Below are 22,781 nucleotides of genomic sequence, written 5' to 3'. Positions count from 1 at the left end.
TTAATATAAAGAAAAAAAAAAATACCGTGCAATTGTTGTGTTTGCAGGTCAACAAACATTTACTAAATGCCTACTGAGAACAAGGCAGTATGAGGGGATCGGTAATGGGAAATTAGAGATCAACTCAGTAAGGCCCTGACCTTAAGGAACTTAAAAATCTAGATCTTAATTTGTTTATTGATTGGTTCATTTATCCATTCATTCAACATTGAATAATCAGTAAGTAGGACTTTCTTCTTTTCTCCAATTCCCGTTATTTGTTTTTCAAAGATACAAAACATCACAACATACTTTTTCTTGATTTTAAAAATGTGTACTTATGCAGAGAATTTGGAAAATTAAAAAAAAAAAAACAACCTAGAAAAGTTGTTAAGATTACCTAATTCCTATCACATACTAGACCATGTCGGTCATTAATAAAAACTTATAAGTAACCTTTGTGGAAGTTAGTTGTCACTTTGTTTATCATTCTCAGACCCCAAATTTATCTCTCAAAAACAACCTATCTTGTAAGTTATACATCTCCACCAGGTAACCTGTAATATAGTATGATCACTTAATAAGAACTACTTCCAACTGAACACAAGTTTTCAAGTTTACTTGAGTCAAACATGAATAATTTTGTACTTGTGTACTTGTGTATCCAAAAAATACAACTCTGCAGAGTCAAAAATTTGGAATATATTTCCCAATTATACCTTTCATTTATTCCTCCAAAAATGATGATTAGATATTGATTAGTTCAAGCACTGCTCTGGATGTTGGGTATACATCAGAGGGCAAGACAAAAATTCCCTGCTCTCATGCATCTTATGTTCTATTGAAGAATTCAGAAAATAAGATATGTGAATAACATATATTGTTTTAAAAAAGTGATTGTAAGAATGGGCCTCCCCAGGTGGAGCAGGTGGTTGAGTGCCGCGCTATGAAGCTGTCCGCAGCCTCTGCATCACCGGTTCGATCCCTGCCGGCTGGCGAGGGTCCCACATGGGCGCTGCAGACCTCTCCTGTTGCACCCGCTGCTCCCTTCAGCAGTGTATTTCGTCTTTCTGCCTGTTCTGTTCCCTGCTCTGTCTCTGGTGAATCCTTTCATCCTCCCACGGATCTGACCTGTACCCCAGTTCTTGTATAAATAAATAAAAAAATCTTTAAAAAAAAGGGTAATTGTAAGAAGGGAAAAATAATAAAGCAGGAAAAGAGGACTCAGCAAAAGGAGAGGGGAACTGTTAAACACAGTGTCCAAGAAGGCTTTACAGAGAAGGTGACTTTAGAGAAAAGTCTTGAAGGAAAGTAGGATAGTATTCATATGGATTCTTCAGAAAGAGCATTCCACACAGAGGGAACAGCCAGTGCAAAGATTCTGAGGAAGGAGCATAAATGGCATGTTCAAATAAACAGCATAATGGTGAGAGTAGGGTGAACAGGAAGCAGGGTAGTGCAGAGAAGGGCAGGGTGGGGATTGGAGTCCATGTCATGAAGGACCTTGTAAAGCATCCCAAGGATTTTATCCTGGCTTTTTCTCACTATACACAGGAAATCACTGGAGGACTCTGAGTAGCAGAGAGAAACACTTTGCTCAGTTTGGTTGCTTTGTTGAGGGTACATGGTTTATTCTATCAATGTACTGAGAAAAGTATATAAAAATCCCACATTGAGATCATGATAGTGTCTTCCTTGTAACTGTATCATGTTTTGCTTCATATACTTTGAGGCTCTTACTTAGTACATATACATATTAAATATTTTTATATTACTAGTGAATTTAACCTTCTGAAACATTTTTGTTTAAATGTCTACTTTGTCTAATGTGACTGTTACCTCCACAAGCTTTCTTTTGGTTAATGTCTACATGATAGATCTTTTTTCCCACCTTTGCTTTTACTTTCAATCTTTTTATTTACTTTCAATGTTAATGTACTTTATTACCATTTATTCACTTTCAATATTACTGTACCTTTATGTTTTAGATGTGCTGCTTATAAACAGTATGTAGTTGGGCTTTGCTTTTCTTTATTTTTCCTTAATCTAGTATGGTAAAGCTTTTCATTTTAACCAGATCATTTGTTCTATTTGACTTTTATTGAAATTAGCAATATATTTGAGTTTAATTATAACATTTCAATTTATGCTATTTTTCCCCTTGTTTTGTGGTTTTTTTGGTCTCTTTTTCTTAGTTTTTTTTTTAACATTTCACTTTTCCTTCCTATAATTTGGAAATTCCACCTACTGTTACATTTCTTTTAATGTTTACCTTAGAAGTTACAATATCCAATGTATTAACAGCAAAAATAATTTTCTTCAGAGGAAAGACTTCTGAGGAAATATAATAAATATATAATAAATATAATAAATATATATATTTATATATAAATATATATAAGTATATATTTATATGTATTTATATATATTTATATAATAAATATATAATAAACTGAGGAAATATAATAAACTAGGAATGCTTTATTCCACTTAACCCTTTCTCTCAAACATACACTGCTATTATCTGGGATTTTAATTCTGTGTTATTTTTAAACCTACCATCACATTATGTTCTGCTGTTTTTTATGCTCATTTACATTTCCCCATATATTTACTGCTGTCCTTCATTCCTCTTGCATCACAGTTCTTCCATCTGGGATCATTTCCTTCTGCCTGAAGTACAGTCCTTAGAATTTTCACCAGGGATGGTTTACTGCTATAACTCTCAGTTTTAGAGTGTCTAAAAATGCCATTTTTCACCCCTGTACTGAGAAGGTATTTTTGCTGGGTATAGAATTCCATGTGGTGGTTACCTCATTTTATTATATCAGGGTGGTCAGCACACTTTTTTAAAAAAAATGGACAGATAGTAAATATGTTAGACTTTATAGGTCAGGTGGTTCCATCACAAATTAACTTCACATTGTAGTGTGAAAGCAGCCATTGACAATACATAAGTGAATGGGTATGACTATGTGCCAATAAACCTTCATGGACAAAGGTAAGCAGCAGGCTATTTTTAACCCACAGAGCCATAATTTGATGATGCCTTCATGAAAGATATCATTCCACTCTTTATTGCCACAGAGAAGTTAGCTGTTAGTCTGACATTTGCACCAAAGGAGTACTGACTAATGGAGTATCATTACACAGAGTCCCCTGCCCTTCATTCCTCTCTTGTAATGACAATAATAATATATGAAAATTGTGCATCAAAAATTCATCATCTACATACCTTTTCTGTTTGAATCAGCAACATTTTGTAACTGGGAGAAAACATCAAATGTTCCACAGGCTCTTCAATCACAAGAAATTCCTCCATTTTGTAATTTGTGTCTTTCATAGTAAAAGAATACACAATGCCATCCTACTGACCAAAAATAATGAAATTAATGCAGAAAAACAGTCTCACTCAATGCATAGTATACTTTCCCCATAAGACAAGCAAAGACTTACTGGTTACTGAGTACTGTTTATTTTTGGAATCAGCATCTATGTCTACAGGATTTAGAATGCCCTGTTTCCTTCTTTTATTTGGCAACTTTTAACCATATTCCCTAGCCACATTTCACTTCAATCTCTTTTGTGGCACATGTTTCTATTACTTAAAATTTTACTGATCTCTCCTTTCTTTGAACCTCTTCACCACCTACCTACCACATTCTTCATTACACAGTAGTAGGTGGGGCAAATGAGGCATCTTATCCTGTGGCTTATAAACAGCAGTCTCCTTACTTCAAGGGACATTAGTTTTAATGTCTGTCCTTTAATCATTACTATATGCATTTCTTGTCATCCTAAATGACCCAAAGGTAGGGTGTGTGCTATTTATTTCCTCTGTAGCCTCCTCTCCAGTTCCTCAAACAGATCTCAAACATGACAAGTATTCAGTAGAGATGGCTGATTGATCAATTATAAATAGATTTAAGTTAATTTAGCTACTCTTAAAAGGAATTTGAGTTATTTTTACAAAAGTGAAGAGGGCTTGGGAAAATCCAACCAGCATTTCTAGATTAGACCCCATTATTTGTTTTTTTTTAATATATATATATATATTTTTTTTTATTTATTTAGACAAGCACTGGGTACAGTCAGAAACGCGGGAGGGTGAGAGAATTCACCAGAGCCAGAGCTGGGAGCAGAGCAGGCAGAAGGACCGAAGTACACTGCTGAGGGGAGCAGCGGGCAGCAGGAGAGGTCTGCGCACCATGTGGGACCCTCCTCCGGTGGCCGGGGGAGTAGCCGGGAACCGAACCAGCACTGCAGAGGCTGTGGGCAGCCTCGCAACCCAACGCTCAACCGCTGTGCCACCGGGGAGGCCCTATTTGTTGTTTTTTTAAGATTTATTTTTATTTATTTATGCATATAAGAACAGGGGTCTAAGCCAGAGGTGTGGGGGTAAGAGGATTCCCCAGAGATAGCATGGGGAGCAGAACAGGCAGATCTACTGAAATATACTGCTGAGGGGAGCAGTGAGCAAGACAGGAGAGGTCTGCTGCGCCATGTGGGTCAGCTTCCTGGCCAGGGATAGAACTTATGCTGCAGTGGCTGGTGATAGCTTGTTAGTGCTGTGACTTAACCCCTGTGCCACCAGAGAGACCCATAGTTTGGCATTTGTGAGATGGCCGAGTTCAGACATTGGGGATCTAGGGTGGGGGAGGGGGTGAATATCCAGGTGTTTCTCCAAGCTCACCATCATTCTCTATCTTTCAGCAGAGCAGATGCTCCTATCACTCCTTTAAAATAGTTTAAAACAAATACAGTGGGTAACCTTGAGGAAGACACACATCATAAAAGGCCACAAATGCAGACTAAATAAGAAGGAAGTCCAATTCAGTGTCAGAGGTGTTACAAACTGAGTGTATGTTTCAGAGTCCCAGATTGCTTCTCATCAGTGGAGTTACAACTCTTATCCTGGTGTTATTTTCTACCTGTCCTCAGTGTCCAGGGGATATGATCTGTGGTATGAAAAAAGACAAGGCTAATGGTGACCTCAGGAGAGTTCTCAGTAGACCTGAGATTTTAGTGTGTGTGAACTCCAGACCTGAGCACTGATTACAAAGCATGGAGAAAAGAACATGGGTATGAACCTTTTTTATACTTACTGAGGCAGAGTGCTCTAAAAAATGAGAGCAAAGACTAGAGTTTGCCACACCTGAATTCAAACCCCTTCTCTTCCATTTAATGGCTGGTGAGCTCTGTAAGACTTAGTTCCTTCATCTGTATAATAAGATTTCAATTGTTCCTGCTTGATAGGGTTGTTGGGAGGACCATAAAGACAAAACAAGCAAGGCACTTAGCATGGTGCCTGACACAATTTAAGCACCAAGTAAATGAGGGCTATTACTACTCACTCTACTATGAATAATAACAATATGAACTTGTAAGTCAGATGGGTGCGCACAAGAGACTGAGTTGAAGCTTAGACAAAAGGTTCCAATTGTGTCTTACGACCTAATATATTAAGTACAGACTGGCATGGAACTGAGGGACAGGTGTGTGTTTGTTCATTTGTTTTTAGTGGAGTGTAAATGGATTTTTTAAAATTCTGGTTTTGCTTATTTGCAGTAGGATAGGTGTATGTTCACTGTACTGTTCTCTCTACTTTTGTAGATCTTTGAAATTCTTCCTAATAAAAAGTTTTATAATAGCATCCAAAAAAGAAACAATTTTATATAATAATCTCACAGAAACTGACATCCCAAATTATGGCCCATAATAGTAAATGGCAGCAAGTAGAAAATGTAAATTTTCTTGAAAGCCATTAATTTTGAAGGAAAAAAATACATTACAATTCCAGAAGCAATCAGGCCTCCCTTCTGATATACCATGGTGACTGGACTGAAAAGATTCATTTGCTCTTTAAGGAAAAGAAAACAAACAAAACAGGTGACACATGATTAAAAATGCAGTACACAAAGTAACTCATCTCATTTGCTTTTCTAGGACTATTCATTTCTAATCCTTCTTGCCAAAAATCAACTTTTCATCAGAATATGTACTATGATGTCTCCCAAACAATGAATAACAAAAGATGCTTAGCAGTGATTACAGATGTAAATCATGAGTTTTTAAAGTTCTGTGTCATTAGGTCTTTATAACTAACATGACGGAATCATACAGTAAATACATTGTTTTTTTTGGAAAGCATTGTAAGAGAAAAAAAATAAACCAGACCAAATTATATTTTTTATCAAGCTGTATGGTATGCAATTTATACCTCAATAAATAAAGTTCAGTGAATAAGAAAGTAAAAAGAAGAAAAAGTTCTGTAAGAACATTTTTACTTGTAAATTACTGCTTTTAAGATTAACTACCAGAACCATGCGAGCAAAGACTCATTCATCAAATTGCTGGTTTACTTCATACTTTGTGCTTGGAATTTGTCTGGATGCTAAGCAGATACTGTCCCTTGCCGCTGTCCCCATCAGCCCTCTTCTTTCCAATCAAACTGCCACCAGAGTACAAGTATTCTGACTTCTCATCTAGTCTAGGTACCTGCTGCTTATGCAACATACTTTGAAGATAGTCCTGTCCTGAGCAATGGCTAATGTCCCCAAGCACAGTGCCAGGTGGGATCCATCCCCATTCAGGGGTTTTAGATGCTACCTGCTGTCAGCTGAGTCAAGTACAAATGTCTCAGCAGGACATTCCAGGTCAGACGTGGTATAGATGTTCCTTTATTTTCCACTACCCCTATATAACACTCTGTGCTCTAGAAAAACTGAAATATTTCTTGTTTTTCAACCTTCTCCATGTTTCCTTGTCTATGCAGATATGCTTGCCCAAAATTTCACCTACTGTCATCTCTGCCTATGAACCATCCTTCAAGGAGGCCATTTCAAATCCCACCTTCAAAATCACTTAACTTGTCCTGTTTCCTTCATCTGAATCCCCCAAGCAATGTATGAAGTTTTCCTTAATGAAACCATCTTAATCTACCTGGCCCTTATCTGTCTGCTTGTCTTATCTTCTTTAATGAGAAATAATTATTTTGAGGGTCAAGATTATGAGACTATAAATTTTCCATCTGTGTCAGCTTAGGGGCACCTTGCTTAATGTCTTCCACATTGAAAAGGCTAGATAAATATTTCTTTGAGAGCATTTATATTATACCATGAAAATGATCAGAAATACTATGCAGAAAGGAAATGGTGAACTGGTCCTCAATTATATGATGTATTACCAGTGTAATAGGAGTTTGGAAGTGAAAAACACTGGTTTATAATTCATTTTACAAACACATGGAGGTGCCCGTTTACTCTGTAGCCATCTCTGGGATTAAACTTTGGAACCAAAGAGTGAGTGAGGCACAGTTCCTGACTTCAAAGAGTTGATGAGTGGTGGGAAAGCCAGATGTGCACATGGACCATGATAATAGAATAGGTTGCAGCTCTAACAAAGGAGTGAATCTGATGGAACCCCCGATTTTGCTTGAAGGTTGGAGTAAGGATAGCACAGGCTCCACGGAGGATAACTTTCAGGTAGACAAGGGAGAGAAGTCCAGTTCAGACAAAGGTAACTACAAACGCCAGTGGGCAGAATTTGGAGAGAGTATGGTGATGATGAGAATTTCTAAAAGGTGGAGATAAAACTGGAAAGGAAGGCCAGAAAAGAGACTTATTTTTTAGAGAGCTGTGGGATGGCCTTGTGGATGAGAGATTAGAGAGCAAACCAAGCCTGCAGTGTAAAAGAAAGAGAGGGGCTGGGATAGGAGAGTTGAACCTAACGGCCTCACTTTTGTCAGTGAAGTATGGGAGAAGCCAAGGAATGGTAAGAGTAGTACATGAGGAATTCCTTAGCTGGAGAAAAATTGCTGTATGAGATGATTGTCAGTTGGGCACTGAAGGATTTGGAGGATAAGTTAGATTTGGGGACGAGTTTGGAGGCATGTCTATGAAATGATGGGAAGTAATGTCTAGATCAGACACAATAGTAGTAGAAAATAATGCTAATGAAACAAGTAGGCTCATGAAATGTCTTGTGTGATTTGATTCCAGAGAAATCCTTGGGTTGCCTATTGACAATGGTCTTCAAGAGGGGCCTTTTGGTAGGGATGAGCTGCCTGGTTTATATCAGCTTGAGGTCAGTGAAGTCAGTGCTAAGATTGCTGCAGAAATCAAGGTGTGTAAGAGTAAGAGTAACTGGAATGCAGAGTGCATTGACAGGTATGGGAAGCTTGCACTGTCATGGTTCCTTTTCCAAAGGATCTTTAGCTTTCTCGCACTGTGGGGGAGGTGGCGGGGGGGAGGGGAGGTGGAGGACATTGGCTTCTGTTAGCCAGGCCCAACTCTGGTCATAACTGATGGGACCAGAAATGAACATCAGATTTAAGGATACAAGCAACAAAAGTAATTTTCAAGATGGCAGTTGTACTCAAAAGAGAAGACCATGATGGAGAAAGGAGAGAGCTAGAGGGAAGGAAAGGACATGAATAGCACATGACATGGAACAGGCACAGAAGCTAACAACTTGAACTCTACAGTCTTCTTGCCTGGGTCAGATGTCAGTTCCATATTTACTAGTTATATGAATTTGGGCACATTTTTTAATCTCTCGGTATCTCCATTTCCTCCTCTCTATCATGGAAATAAAACTGTACTTCCTTTTAACATTGATTTGAGCATTACATGAAGTATGCATTTAGAGTGATAGTAGAATGCTTAGAGCATGGAGCACTCAATAAATGTTAACTTGCTACAGGGCTTGATAACTAACTAGAGGAAACAAAGATACCTCTTAAGAAACAGAAACAGGGAACAAAACATCTACCTTCAAGCATGTGTAAAACCAACAACCATGACTGTATTTCTGGGGATATGAGGCAAAGCAGTTTCTCACCCTGTGCAAGTTGTTCTTCTGTTCTAGTAAGTAGAGTCACTTGTAAGGTTTCTCCGCTAACCATCAAAACAGGACCTTCTTCACAGCCAATGTACAAGTCATTTGTTGGAGTCCAACAATGCATTGTAGGGTGAAGTGTCGGATACAGATCATCTTTAGGCTTCAGGGAAAGATTAAAAACCTTGTGTTAAGACAATAATCATGGCTGATGAGCTAGAGAAGTACCTATCAAAACAATTTCCAAAAGAAGCAAATGAGTAGGAGCCTACATATATTCACTGGACTTGCCATCTGCCAAGAGCTTAGTGGATTTCCCCTTCCTTGCATCGTTTCTCACTAGTTTTTAATTCCCTAGGAAAAAATAAGGCATTCTTGCCAACATATTCAGAGTGTTAGTGTCACAGATTGTGAACATTTGAGTAATAACTTCTATACTGCTTCTTGGTGGATGTTTTTGGCATCTTCAATATAAAAAAGTCATTGTTCAGCTGAAAGCATTCCTTTTGAGCAACATTTTTGTCAATATTCCTCCCTCCTGGGTCTGCAGGGGACACATCTGTGGTTTTCCTTGAGTTGCTATGGAGAAGTTGACCTATCTCCTCGGCTTGGTTAGCTCTGTGGGGAATGAGAAGACGATCTCTTGCCCGATTCTGATGGTCTCTCCAGTTGCATTCATAAGTGTTTTGTGTGATTTGATTCCATGGAAAAGTCAAACTAAAATCTACAAGATCTGATACGTGCCCAGAAGGAAAGCTGGCTTTGGGACTAAAAATAAATGAGAGGAGCAAAGGGTGTAAGGCAAATATTTCCTGTAAAGGACCAGGGAGTGAATACTTCACACTTTGTGGACCACATAGTTGTCACATAACCTTTAGAAAAAAATCCTTAAAAAGTATAAAAAGCAGTCTTAGTTTGGTGCCATGCAAGAGCAGATGGTAGCTTGCTGATCTCTGCCTTAGACCTTAATACCTTAGCAGTACACCCCCTACAGCCTGAACACTCATGTCTAGCAGGGGAGAGGCCACTCCCCATTTCTGTCAGCAAAGAGCAACATGTACTTTCCTTCCTGGAGGCTGAGGTAATGATGGCAGATCTTTTGGGCCTGTACCCCTCACAGCACCGATTAAGATTTGAAATTCAGGATACCAAAATATGGCACTCCTTCTAAACACACTAGTGTATCTGTCTCTGTCTCTCTCTCTTAATACTAAGTGCCTTGTTCTGCTATACTAAGAACAGCATTAGCTACAATATAATGCCTTTGTTTTCTTTAGGCATCCTTATATCATAGGAACAGAAAAAAAAAAGTAATGAGCTACTGGCCACATGAACAAAACCCTTAAATTTCTTGAGATTTCTACACTTACTGTATCCTTTTATTCAATTATTCATTCATCTAACACATGTGTATTAGACATGTATTACATTCCAGGCACTGTTCTAGACACAAAGATGTACCCGTAGCAAAACAGAAAAACCACCCTACACTCTTAGGGTTTTCACCTTGGTGAGGGAAACAGAGTAAAAAATATATCCAGCTGGGCCTCCCTGGTGGCGCAGCGGTTGAGCGCTGGGTTGCAAAGCTGCCCGCAGCCTCTGCAGCACCGGTTCAATCCCTGGCTGCTCCCCGGCCACCAGAGGAGGGTCCCACATGGCGTGCAGACCTCTCCTGCCGCCCGCTGCTCCCCTCAGCAGTGTGCTTCGGTCCTTCTGCCTGCTCTGCTCCCCGCTCTGGCTCTGGTGAATTCTCTCACCCTCCCGCGCTTCTGACTGTACCCAGTGCCTGTATAAATAAATAAATAAATCTTTAAAAAATATATATATATCCAGCTGTTAAATATAGAGTGTATGTGTTGAAAAGTGCTGTGGAGAAAAGCAGGGTAAGTTGGAGTCAGTTCCACAGTGGGGGAATGACACGAACCTTCTGTGTCGTTTTTTCCATTCAGAACTCTTTGATGCGTGGGAGCACCTTGCAATACTCAATTATTTGAATATTACAGACTGCTTTTTTTAATTTAAGGAAAGAAGGTGTGGAGCTGGCACAATGAATATGTTTACTAGATTCTCAACTATATAAAAATTGTTGCACAGTTCATATTTCAACTAGCATTTGTTGGTTATTTGAGTACCAGGACTCGTGCCTAGAATGAAGGAAACTCTCTTTTCAATCATATAATCACCTTCTGTGGGAAAAAATGTTATAAACAAGTGTCAAAATCAGAAAACATGGTAGGTTATAGTAAAAGGGTGTTTAGATAGGGAATATTGATGAGAAAGCAAATGCTTCTTGTGGCATGAAGGAAGGGTAGAGAGAAGGAATTATTATTTGGGGTGGGGTTTGGAATGACGAAGGCAGAAATCATACACAGGCGCACTTACCAAGATCATTTTTTTCAAATGGGTAAATTAACTTTATTTGTATGGATGCTCTATTTCATAGCCTCATAGTTTGGGGTTGTTAGAAAACACTGAGTATCAGTTTGGTCACCCTGTGGGCCAAAAGGGATGGGGTGGAGGGGAGGAACCAACCAAAAGAATTAAACTGCTACTGATTAGTGACAATTTGTGGTGTCTGAGATTTAACTCATAGGGATAAGATTCACTCGCTGAATACTATTAAATGCTCACCATTATTTACAAGTTTCCTGGGTTGACATCTAACCTTAGACTATAAATCACAAAAAGATAAGACTCTTGCTTGGTAGAGCTATGGGCTCAAAACCTTTACAAAGCACGCATGCATGCCTGGGCCTCACAACACTAGTGAATCTGTAGATATCTTACTTAAAGATAAATCCAGGCTTGTCTGCCTATTCCTTTTTTTCATCAATATATATGTTCTGTGTCATCTCAAGATGGATGTGATATTGTACAGATTATGTGAGCAGAAACAATAATGTTCAATTCTGAAAATTCTGAGATTTATAAAAGGTGCCAATAGTGTTTTAAAATATATATTGATAACACCACCTCCTTGTTCAGCCCTCTGGAATCATAAATCAAACATTGTGATTATCTTAAGACTAAACTTATAAAAGTTGAAACCAATTTCTTATTGATTTAGAAAATATAAGTATCAGAATATATTTCAGAATATTTGAGTTTATAAAGGAGACATCTTTTAGCAACTTAAAAAAAAAAAAAAGGTAGATGGAAAAAGGAAACTGAACACCTAAGATTAAATTCATTATCTTGGGTCCAATTTCTTTCCAGGTAGCATTTGTCTTTGATTTCTCCCATGCTGCTAGAGGATGCTGTTTCTAATGCCCTAAATAAGTTGTGTAATGTGACAGGGGTCTATTTCAAGGCCTATAATATACCTTTCTAGTGTTTACTACAAGAGAGATAATGGGAGTATTTAGTGTTTGTAATTTTGTGAAAGTCCACAGTTTGTGGATTTTTAAGACTCTTAAATAGATCAAGTCATTATGGATTTCTTTGCCATTGGTATCCAGCTCACAAGAAATACCATTCAAAGGAAGGAACAGAACTAAGACATTTGAGATTGGGGTATGCTTTGGGGTATTCTTTCACTCATCCCGACACTCATCAATGTTTTTAGCCATTTTTCTTTCCTTATTTTTTATAAGATGAAAAAGTAAATACTGGGGAAATTAATTTCTAATTTAAGTGTGAAGTATATGGCTTTATTAATAGTCCCTGCATGGTTTGGATATGTCCAATTTTAAATTTCTGTTTTCAGAAAAAGGCTAAAATGCACTGAGTACAAAAGCCTTTATGAGTGTTTCTTAAAAATGGTAACTCCATATTTAAGTACTTAAAGAAAGCATTTCATAGCATTTTTCAGATTACAATTGCCTGAATTTTAAATGTTTTGTGTAGGATTTATCATGTTGCTACAAAGTGTGACAGGTGAGGATGCCTATAGCAATTTACTGTAGAAAAAAAGGTTTGCGATAGTTGAAAAACTGGAGTTCTGGGCATCAAATACTAAACATAGAAACACTTTCAAGTCGTAAACATTGGTGGCAGATCTATTTGTTTTCGCTTTGCTGCCCCAGTGTGGCCGAGTGCGGTTGTGTTCTCAAACTCAAGAGAGCTAGTAAAAGAAATTAATCATTTTCTGTAATTTAAAAAAGTAAATAACTGTCATCCTTTAGAGGAAATAATAAGAGCATATGATCTTTTCTCTTGCTTGCCAGAGATTCCTTAATAATCTACTTACCACCCTGAAATATTTTGATCATCTATTCTATAGCTGAATTCTTTGCTGTAGTGAGAAAACATTTGGGAACCTCTACTTGCTTTATACTGGGCTTGGAGCTTTAACAGAAACATGAGCATAAGGCAGCTTCCAGGGGTTCTGCAGAATCAGGCTCCTCACCTTCACCCCATGTGCCTCAGGCTGCAACCCGCCTCCCTCTTGCCATCACCTGCACCCCACCTCCCCTCATTTGCCATGTTCCAGCCATAATGGTCTTTACTCAGCTCCTCAAATGTCCTGAGTTCTTCCCTTACTCCCTTCCCTCCACTGAACCTTTGCACATGCCATTCCCTCTGCCTGAATACTCTCCACCCTGCTTGTAGCACTACTTACCCCTCCTTGTCCTTCGCATCTCAGCTTCAACGTCATCTCCCCAGAGACATTCTTTAACCAGCAGATGTTTATCTTTTCTGCGCCTCCCCTGCCCATCATTTATTCCAGTTATAATATTAACCACATTTCACAATGACTGCATATATCGCTTTACTTTTGGCGGCACTGTACTTGCTCTGTCTCTCGACAGAATGAAAGCTCCGAGGCAGGGATTATGCTGTCTGGCTATTCACCATGTGACTTTATTGCCTAAAACAGAACCTGCTGCATAGAAGGAGCTGGACAGCTATCTCCTGAGTGCCCAGCGTGAAACTGTTGACAGACTCCCTTTTGAATCTTTCTTCCATGGTTTTTTATGGACTTGTTCTCCTGGATTTTCTCCTCCTGCTATGTCTTATGCTTCTCAGATTCCTCTTTTTCCCCAGACACTTGGTGGTCAATTTCCTCTGACTCTTCCCTGACATCCTGACTCCCCTTTTCATCACACCCCCAGTGCTCTTGCCATCCTTTCTATGGGAATGCCCTGCCGTCTCCTCCCTAACACTCAGCCTACCAGCTATCACCCAGCATCTCTGCCTGGATGCCTTCCCAGCACCCCAAATGTAGTATACCCCAAATTGAAATCACACCAGGGCTCCCTGTTTCTGATAGCAGTGCCGACATCTTAACTCTCAAACTGGAGACTCCAGAGCTCCAGAGTCTTGGTCTCTCACGGTCTCCAGAGCTCATCTATTAGAAACCAGGAGGATCGGCTCCATCCCTCTTGCCCTGTGGAGTGGCTATAGTAGTCCAGCAGGGTGAAGAGGAGGAGGTACCAGGTGATTACCCTGAAGGTTTCTGCATCCTCATTGACCAGCCCTGCCATGGCTGACAGCGGGAGCACCGGTCCATAGATCAGGTCCTTGGGCAGTGACTGGGGGAAGATGACCTCCATTTCATCATAAAATTCTCCGTCCTCCGTGGGTAGTTTTACCGACCTGTAGAAAGAAGAGAAATCAAAATAATCAGATTAGCAGAGATAAGTCACTGATATAACTGCTGAATATCGGTGGAGAGCAGGGTGGGGAGGTGTTACAACTCATAAAAAACAAGCCAAGACAACAACAACAACAACAACAACAACAACAAACCACCCATAAAAGCTAAACAGTGGATTTTAAAATATAGAACATATTGCAAAAGAAAAAAATACGTAATTATAATTTAAGTATATAGAGATTTTAAAAATCTTTCAAAGTTAGTATCTAAAGTAGAAATTACAAATTAGAACACCAACAGAGGTCAGGCAGGGAGGGACTGTGGCAATGGGAAAGGTTTTCCTTCCTCAAGAGGTGGAAGGGACCACGTGGAAGTTGCTGAGAGGGTTTGCAGATGTGAAAATTTAGTTCCAAAATTTAAAGTGAATGTCATAATCTGGACATTTATGAGGAAGTTCTCAATTTCTAAATGTTGGCGACTCATTCAAGTAAAGAAGACTGTGGGCCAAAAGCAGCACAGATGTAGGTTGTATTCAGCTACCCCCATAACCTCGCGTACCAAATTTCAGTTTCAAATTTACAATATATCTCTTATATGGCTGACAAAAGTGAGTATGGAGACGTCATGGCTTTATGTATTAAATTTAAAATTTCCTTGGTTATGTTTTATGGATGTAGGATAATTTTGAAAAAGAACCACGTAAAAATAGTACCTACATTCAAATGTAAAGCTTATGTTATGGCCTCAAATCCTGCTTGCCTTCTGATCCTGGACAGCCTTGCCTCCCCTTGCTTACCTTGCCTCCTTTATTTGCTTATAGAAAAAAATCACAGCTCAACATTCACAACTAGGGGAGAATAGTCAAGGGAAGTAAAGAGAGAGACAGGTGTGATAAATGACTTGTCTGCCCTGGTGAGGATCCGATAGAGACATTATCCATTTTATGAAAAGGTACAGTGTTGTCAACTCTGCCTAGAGACAGATTTCATTTTCAGTGGTTCTTATAAAAATGAAACTGAGACATAAAGAGTACTGAGTAGCAAGAAGTGCCTCTGTTAAGACTCTCCATGTAGAAAATTTTATTTACTAGATCTGCGTTTCTTTTAAGAAGGCAGTTTCTCAAACATTGCAAGCTCAGGTCCAGCATCTCCTTACTTAGACTTTCAGGGGATGGAGCACACTGAGAACGGTCAGCTCGGGGGCACTTGAGTCCTTGGACTCTTTTTGGTATGGAAACCCATTGTCATCCATAATCACCAGGACAGTGGTCACAGAATTTTTCTTTGACCCAATTCTGTTTAAACAAGTAATTCTCCTGACTCTACTATGTGCAACCACCCTTTTGTTTGTAGATAATGTGGCTGAAGGTATAATCTATACACTTTCCTTGTCTAAATTTCTTATTTTTGAGATTCCAGTTGGGGTGTCAAAGTGGTAGGAGCAAAAGGTCACAACTGACCTTTTAATAGAAAAGGCACATTTTGAAACAATAAAAGCAAATCAAATTTTGAAAGATTAAATGCTGTTGGAAAAAGTTCTAGGAGGACTTCATATTTAAAAGACAGTCATGGGGAAATTAAGCCACAGAGAATACAATCACACTGGGTAATTACATATGTAGAAATGTTATAATGTGAGGGGTATGTCTGTATATAGCCACTTAATTCAACAAATTGATCCAATCACACAACATGAATGCAAACAAAAACCACTACTTTGTTATTGGGGAGGAACAAAATGTCTTACTTTTCTCTGAGATAATGTTTCTGGTTACTTCTTTCAATGGTCCACACAGTCACTGCACTTGAACTTGACAAGCACAGTTGATGCCAGTTCATGGGATTAAAAGTCATGCAGTTCACATCCACACCAGGTTGTGACTTCTTGCACAAAATGACATTTGATTCCCAATTCCTTAGAGAAAAATTGTGTGTTTGGTGAAAAGCAATTAATTTTGTTAAGTGAACTAAATCAGAGGGAGAAGGACCATATCATACCCCTCCCAGTCTCCCTTGTAGCTTGATGTGGTCTGTGACTAAGCTGGTCTGTGGGTCAGCTGTGCCTCCCCCTTGCTTACCTTGCCTTTCCTCTTACCTTTGTAGGGATTGTGCCTTACTCTTACCTCTCCCCCATACTTCTGGCTCCCCCAAATCCATGGATACCACCCTTTAGACTAGAGATGAGGGCACACCCTAGAAATGGAAGAGCACCAAGAGAGGGAGAGACTGGCCCCTGAAACCAGGAGCCATCATACCAGCCATGGCTGCACATCCCCACACTACTGCACAGAAGAGGAAGGAACTTCTGTCCGTTTAAACCACTGTGTTATGGTCATTTCGGTTCCTGTATTGGCAACCAACCCTAAACCCTAAGGGATATACCAGCTGCCTAACTAGACAGCTCCATATTTTTAATCACAGACTCCCTCAACTCAGCTTGTCCCTATTCATCTTACCCAGTTGCCTCTTTCATCTTCCCTATTCACATGTCCTCAATGTCTTTATGATTTGCACTAAGATGTCCCCATTCCCCAAGTCACAAGCCTAGATAAAACCCTCAACTGCCCCCTCCCTCAGCACCATGCCAAACATTCAGTCTGTCACCAAGTTCCATGGACTTGCCTTACGAACACTTCCCAAGTATCTCCGCTTCCCTCCATCTTTACTCCCATCACCCTAGCCCACACTGCCATCATCTCTCACTGGACCATGACAGCCTACCAACCGATGGTCATGCCTCCATCACATGGCTAGAAGGAGTCTTCATACATGCCAGTTTGATCAGGTTACACCCTTGCTTAGAGCCCTTTGGCCTCCCATTGTCTTTAGGACCAGAATCTGAGCGTGACTGACACAGGATGAGTCCCCTTCTATAGTAATTATTAATAACATCCCCTTCCACTCTCAGAAGTGCCCCTATTTAGATGCTAAATGACATTCTCACTTATGTACAAGGCTGCTCATGAGCTGTCCCTCTAGGTTTGCTTCTCATGACGAATCTCTTGTTCCTATTGTTATGATCTCTTAATTAAATCTTCAAGCTTGCTGTATTGTCTCTGACTACATGCTCTTTGCTTGAAAATCCTCCTCTTTGACACAAGGCTGATTCCTACCCATCTGTTCAGTATTACTGTGGGTTGAAATGGGTTGAAATGATCTAGCAGTCGGTTTCTCAGAATGTGACCCTGTTTGGAAATGAGGTCGTTTAGTGTGGCGCTACTCCAACTTGACTAGTTTTGGAGAGAGATAAAAGGGGGCAGTTTTGGAGAGAGATATACAAGGAGACCACCATGTGAACAAGCCAAGGAGACAGCCCTGAGATTCTCCCTCACAGCTCTCTAAAGGAACAAACTCTGTTCCTTGCTTCCAGCCTCTGGAGCTGGGAGACAATACATGTTGTTCAGGCCACTCAGTTTGTTGATACCTTGTTAATTGCAGCCCTAGCAAATGAATCCATATCAACAGTTAAGTGGATAAACTGTGGTTTAACTGCATCATGCAGCAGAAAGGAATGAAATATTGATACATACTGCAGTATAAGAGGAGCAAAAATTAACTGTGCTGCATGAAAAAAAGCCAGAGAAAAGTGTATATAATGTATGAATGGAGACTCTAAAAAAGGCAAACTAAGCCAGTAACAGGAAGCACATCAGTGTTTAGAGGGGGTAAGTGATGGGGAGAGGACTGTGTGGCAAGAGGCTATAACATGAATTTGAAGGGGCACCAGGAAATTGTGACAGTTGTCTTGATTATGGTAATGGTTTCATAGGTGTACACCCATCAAAACTCACCAAGTTGTATACTTTATATAGAAGCAGTTTATTGTATGTCAATTATACCACAATAAAGTTGGATTTTTTTTTTTTTTTTTAAGAAACGCTAAAGCTACACATCACTTTCTGAATCTAGATTTTTACACTTGTATAAGAAATGCTGGTATGTAAGGAATATCCTCCATTATTCCTGGAACTTGTGGTACTTCCCATTAATATGACAAATTTCCCCTTGAAGGGGTTTATATTATGGACAGAAGTTGGCCATATGAAACAGCTCAGCAAAGTCCAGAGATCTGTCTTATCCACAGGTATTTCCTATACAGCTGGCAAACATGGCATAATGTTCCTTCCACTCTTTGAACATATAATGGTTCTAATGTCTCTAAAAACAATTCCTTCAGACTGAGGCCTTATATAGAGACCATCTTACTTTCAACATTAGTGGAAGACATGCAAACAATTCATAGGTACCATCTATTTTTAGTAAAGATGAAACTTTATATTAAGAACTGCATTCTTTCTCTGAGAAAGGAAATATCAGAACACATTAATTTTAAAAAGAAAATAATTCAGCTTTTATCACTTTTTGCCTTATTAAATTTTGTGCCTAAAAGTAGCAACTATTTTAAACATTACGATTAGGACTTTTATTCCTTCCATGTTTCCTTGTTTCAGGTTTTTTCATGTGTATGTTTGTTGATAATACCCAGAAGGAGATTAAAATGTAACCCAATGAAAGGAATCGTATAGGACATTACAGCTTACCAGAGGGTCAATTCAAATTCCGGGAGAGAGGAGTAGCTAGCCAAGTAGGTGCCACAGTAACTGAACGAAAGTAAAGTGTAGTCCAGAAGAACATTGCCTACAACACAAAATCCATTACAAGGATTTAATTATGTACGGACTAACTATGGTGTTATAATTGATCTCCATTATCCAGTGAGTTTCATATAATTCAAAAGCATTTAGCTCTTGGGATTAGGGATTTTCCAGTTGATTTTTAAGACTACAAAGAGAAAGCCAACAGCAAAGTTAAGATCCAGTTTTAAAGAATATCAGTGGTAGGACCATAGTGTCACTGTCTTTAGACGTCACTGCAGAACTCAGCATATTGTATCACGTATGTCCCAGTGTGATTCAAAATGACCCCTGAACCATAAAACCTTCCATAAATATATGAAACATTGTAATTAGAAAAGTTACCTTGGGGAGTTTGTGATCATTCTACCAAATATGATAAATTTATTCTTCTAGTATTTTCTTCTGTATTTACTTGTAAAAATACAGATACGTATTTTCTTTAAACATAATTTTGCTTTTTAGAGTCACAATAGTCATGGATTAAATATTATATGCCACAATTTAAAATAGAACCAACATAGTGTTACTTAATGTTGGTTATTTTACCTTATATTGAACATTTTATCATTAATAATTCTTCAAAAATGTGATCTTTAACATTCACATAACACCCCCTAATGGGATGTGTTCACTTAGCTAACCATGTTCATATTACTGGAACATAAAGGTTGTTTTCAATCTTTTGCTATTATAGTGTTTTTAACTTATTTGCACACATATCTTTGACCATATTTCTGGTTATTTCCTACAGCATGAATTCTAATTTTGTTTTTTTTAAAGATTTATTTATTTATACAAGAACTGGGGTACAGGTCAGAGGCGTGGGAGGGTGAGAGGATTCACCAGAGACACAGTGGAGAGCCGAACAGGCAGACTGACCAAAAACACTGCTGAGGGGAGCAGCGGGCAAGACTGGCGAGGTCTGCCACGCTATGTGGGTATCTCCCTGGCCAGCTGGGAATCAAACCTGCGCTGCAGAGGCTGCACCTGTGCTGCAGAGCTGCAGACAGCTTCACAGCGCTGTGCTCAACCTGCTGCACCACTGGGGGGCCCTTGAATTCTAATTTTGAAATGGGTTTAAGTTGGTCAAATAGAAAAAAAAAAATTATTCCTGGAAAGACTATCAGTCTATATCCCAGCCTTCAATAAAAACAGTGCTGTCGATTTCACTCTGATTAGTAATTATAATGTTTTTTAAAAAGCAGAAAAATCCAATTTTGTTTAAGTGACACTTTCCAAATAAATATAAGGAAGGGACATTTTTGGAAGTTTTTGGACATTTGTAGTTTTATGGGCTGGCACATTCCTTTTCCACTGTTTTAATTTGTATCTAATCTGTAAATCATTCTATTTTTAGTTATTTTCTTCCTGAGACAAATTCTTCCCTATCCTCAAGTTATTTCAATATCCCACCAAATTTCCTTTTACTTTTAAAGTGAGGCTGTTGTTTATATTGAATTATGTATTTTCAACTGATGTATATTTGAATTCCCAATATAAGAGTATTTAAGTGTCAAGTTGATACTTTTGATCAACTTGTTTGAACACTATGGGTGAGAAATCTGCAACAGCTAGTGTGTGTGTGTGTGTGTGTGTGTGTGTGTGTGCGTGTGCGCGCGCGCAGGGGGTGGGGGGGTGCTGAATATTTAACTTTTATTCTAGTCTATCTCCACTTTCAACTCTTCCACTGACCTGATGATCCCTGCATCTGCACCACAGTCTTAATCACTGTAGCACTGTGATTTGAAAAGAACCCTTGGCCTTGCCATCATGCTCTTTTATATTATTCCCATTCTCTACTCTTTGCTCTTCCAGATGAACTCTGCAATCATCTACTTACTCCTGTCTCTCTAAAACACATGATAAACCTATGAATTACTTGCTGTGGAAAATAATAGAAATATATTCCTAATCACCACTCTTTACATCCAGGAATATGTTTTTATATATTTAAATACCTTAAATCAGTAAAATTTTTTTTTGTAGTTTTCTTCATCTGGGCTACTCACATTTCTTCTTCAGATCATTGTTAAGTATTTAAATCTTCTAACTGCTTGGGTATTTATTTTGAAATCAGCACCTTACTAAGCCTTCTTTTATTAGTCTTGTAGACTACTGTATTGCCTGTAAGCTCCTTTCCCATAGTTATAATTTTTCTGACTTTTAATTTTATTGTGTTGAGTAGAACTTCCTAGTTGATATTAAACAACAGTGGTAATAATAGATATCTTTGATGATTATTCCTGATTTTATTGGAATTCATTCAGGGTCTCATTATTCAATATGGATGTTGATTATTGGTTTGAATTAACTTTCAATTGCCTGGACAGAACTACAGACTGATAAGCTGGGAAAAAATTTAATGATGAAGAGTAGTTTTGGTTTACACAGACCATTCCTAATGTATCGACAAGTTAAAATTTAAAAGTTGTTTTAATCTGTTGAGAATACAAACAAATTTCCCCACAAATAAAATGTTATAAATTATAGTGAAATTCCCTGGCTTGATCCAAACACCTATTTGACCCATAAGGCTACAGAACCGAAGCCAGTCTTAGCCTCTCCTGAGCTTTGTGACCTTGATATGTTAAATGAGGGAATCACTAGATGAAGACTACTACCTATGCAGCAGCCTGGTCTGGGTCAGCTGTATCTATGAATGAATCAATAATAATGTAAATGGTAGGTAACATTGACAACATATGTGTATATATATGCACAGATCTATTTATTATTACCAAAATTTCAATAGTAGGTACTACCACTATTCCCACTTCACAGATAATTGAGGCTCAGAGACTTCTTTAGAAGTTAAACAACATCAATTTACCTGAATTTTCAACAAATCATCAGGAAAGAAAAATATTGTTCTGAAAATTTTCAAATTGCTTTTGGGGTTGTAATGGTTTTCTAGTCCAATGCACATAAATCACCTTGGGAAATATTGTTAAAATGCAGATTCTGATTCAATGGGCCTAGGGTGGGGGTTTCTATGTGATGTTAATGTTGCCAGTAAGCAGACCACACTGAGTGGCAAAGCTCTAGGCCTGCAATCCTCTGTGTGACCAGCTTGACTCCTTCATTGAAAATGTGTTACTAAAAGAAAACAAAACCCTTCCCCAAACCCCTCATTTATAAGAACTAAATTTGATTATATAACAAAATGCTTCAGTCATGACAGAGGAAGGTCTGGCAGGATACCTTTTAATTTGGTCCTTCTGGTCAATCCAGGAAAGTTGTATATGTAAATGACGGGTTTTAACCTCCGGTCAGAAAAAGCCACAACTTCGTAAGGAACGTTAGTTGCCACGACGCCTACAATTCCATTCATACACTGGAGTACAGTCTTTTTCTTGGTTTCAATATTAATAAATATTACGAAATTCCCACAAGGGTAGCAAATGGTGGTGTCGTTGATAAAATGAACATTCTGCTTAGGAAATCCTTGCACCCATCTTTGGGAAAAGATATGTCACCATCAGTATATTTCAAATATTTTTTAACAAAGCCAACAAAGGTCATCAAAATTTTTAAAACACATCTATTCTATTTTCACCCCCTTTTTGTCAGAAACAGTCTGTAAGGTAAAAGAACAAAGATGCTGGATGTGAGGGTTTGACTCCATGCACTCTAGACATTTAAATGTAGACCTAAAGTTCCATAGGTCTCAAGAACATTTTTCAGAAAACTTTTTCAGTGAAACAAATCCTCTGGTCAAATCTAAGGAAGCCTCAGAAGGATGTCAGGGGTCTTGTATACTTGGAAAAGAAAAAGTAAAAATAACAGAAA

At 38.6% G+C, this 22,781-nt stretch overlaps 1 protein-coding gene across 7 annotated transcripts in view; it reads right to left on the bottom strand.

Moving 5' to 3' along the window:
* Positions 1-22,781, bottom strand: part of CFAP43 (cilia and flagella associated protein 43) — an 85,790-nt gene that overhangs the window by 61,885 nt on the left and 1,124 nt on the right. For all 7 annotated transcript variants that reach the window (XM_037497464.2, XM_054690123.1, XM_054690127.1 and 4 more), the window contains exons 2-8: positions 22,194-22,447; positions 18,897-18,993; positions 16,103-16,270; positions 14,205-14,355; positions 8,821-8,980; positions 5,772-5,839; positions 3,215-3,346 (exon numbers count right to left, since the gene is read on the bottom strand). In XM_037497464.2, the coding sequence (XP_037353361.1) occupies positions 3,215-3,346; positions 5,772-5,839; positions 8,821-8,980; positions 14,205-14,355; positions 16,103-16,270; positions 18,897-18,993; positions 22,194-22,447 (1,030 nt within the window). The remainder of the gene's footprint in view (positions 1-3,214; positions 3,347-5,771; positions 5,840-8,820; positions 8,981-14,204; positions 14,356-16,102; positions 16,271-18,896; positions 18,994-22,193; positions 22,448-22,781) is intronic.

The sequence above is a fragment of the Talpa occidentalis genome, unplaced genomic scaffold (genome assembly GCF_014898055.3).
Source record: "Talpa occidentalis isolate TD23 unplaced genomic scaffold, MPIMG_talOcc4v2.1 talOcc4.8, whole genome shotgun sequence".
Lineage (NCBI taxonomy): Eukaryota > Metazoa > Chordata > Mammalia > Eulipotyphla > Talpidae > Talpa > Talpa occidentalis.
This window is presented reverse-complemented; position numbering and strand designations above follow the sequence as displayed.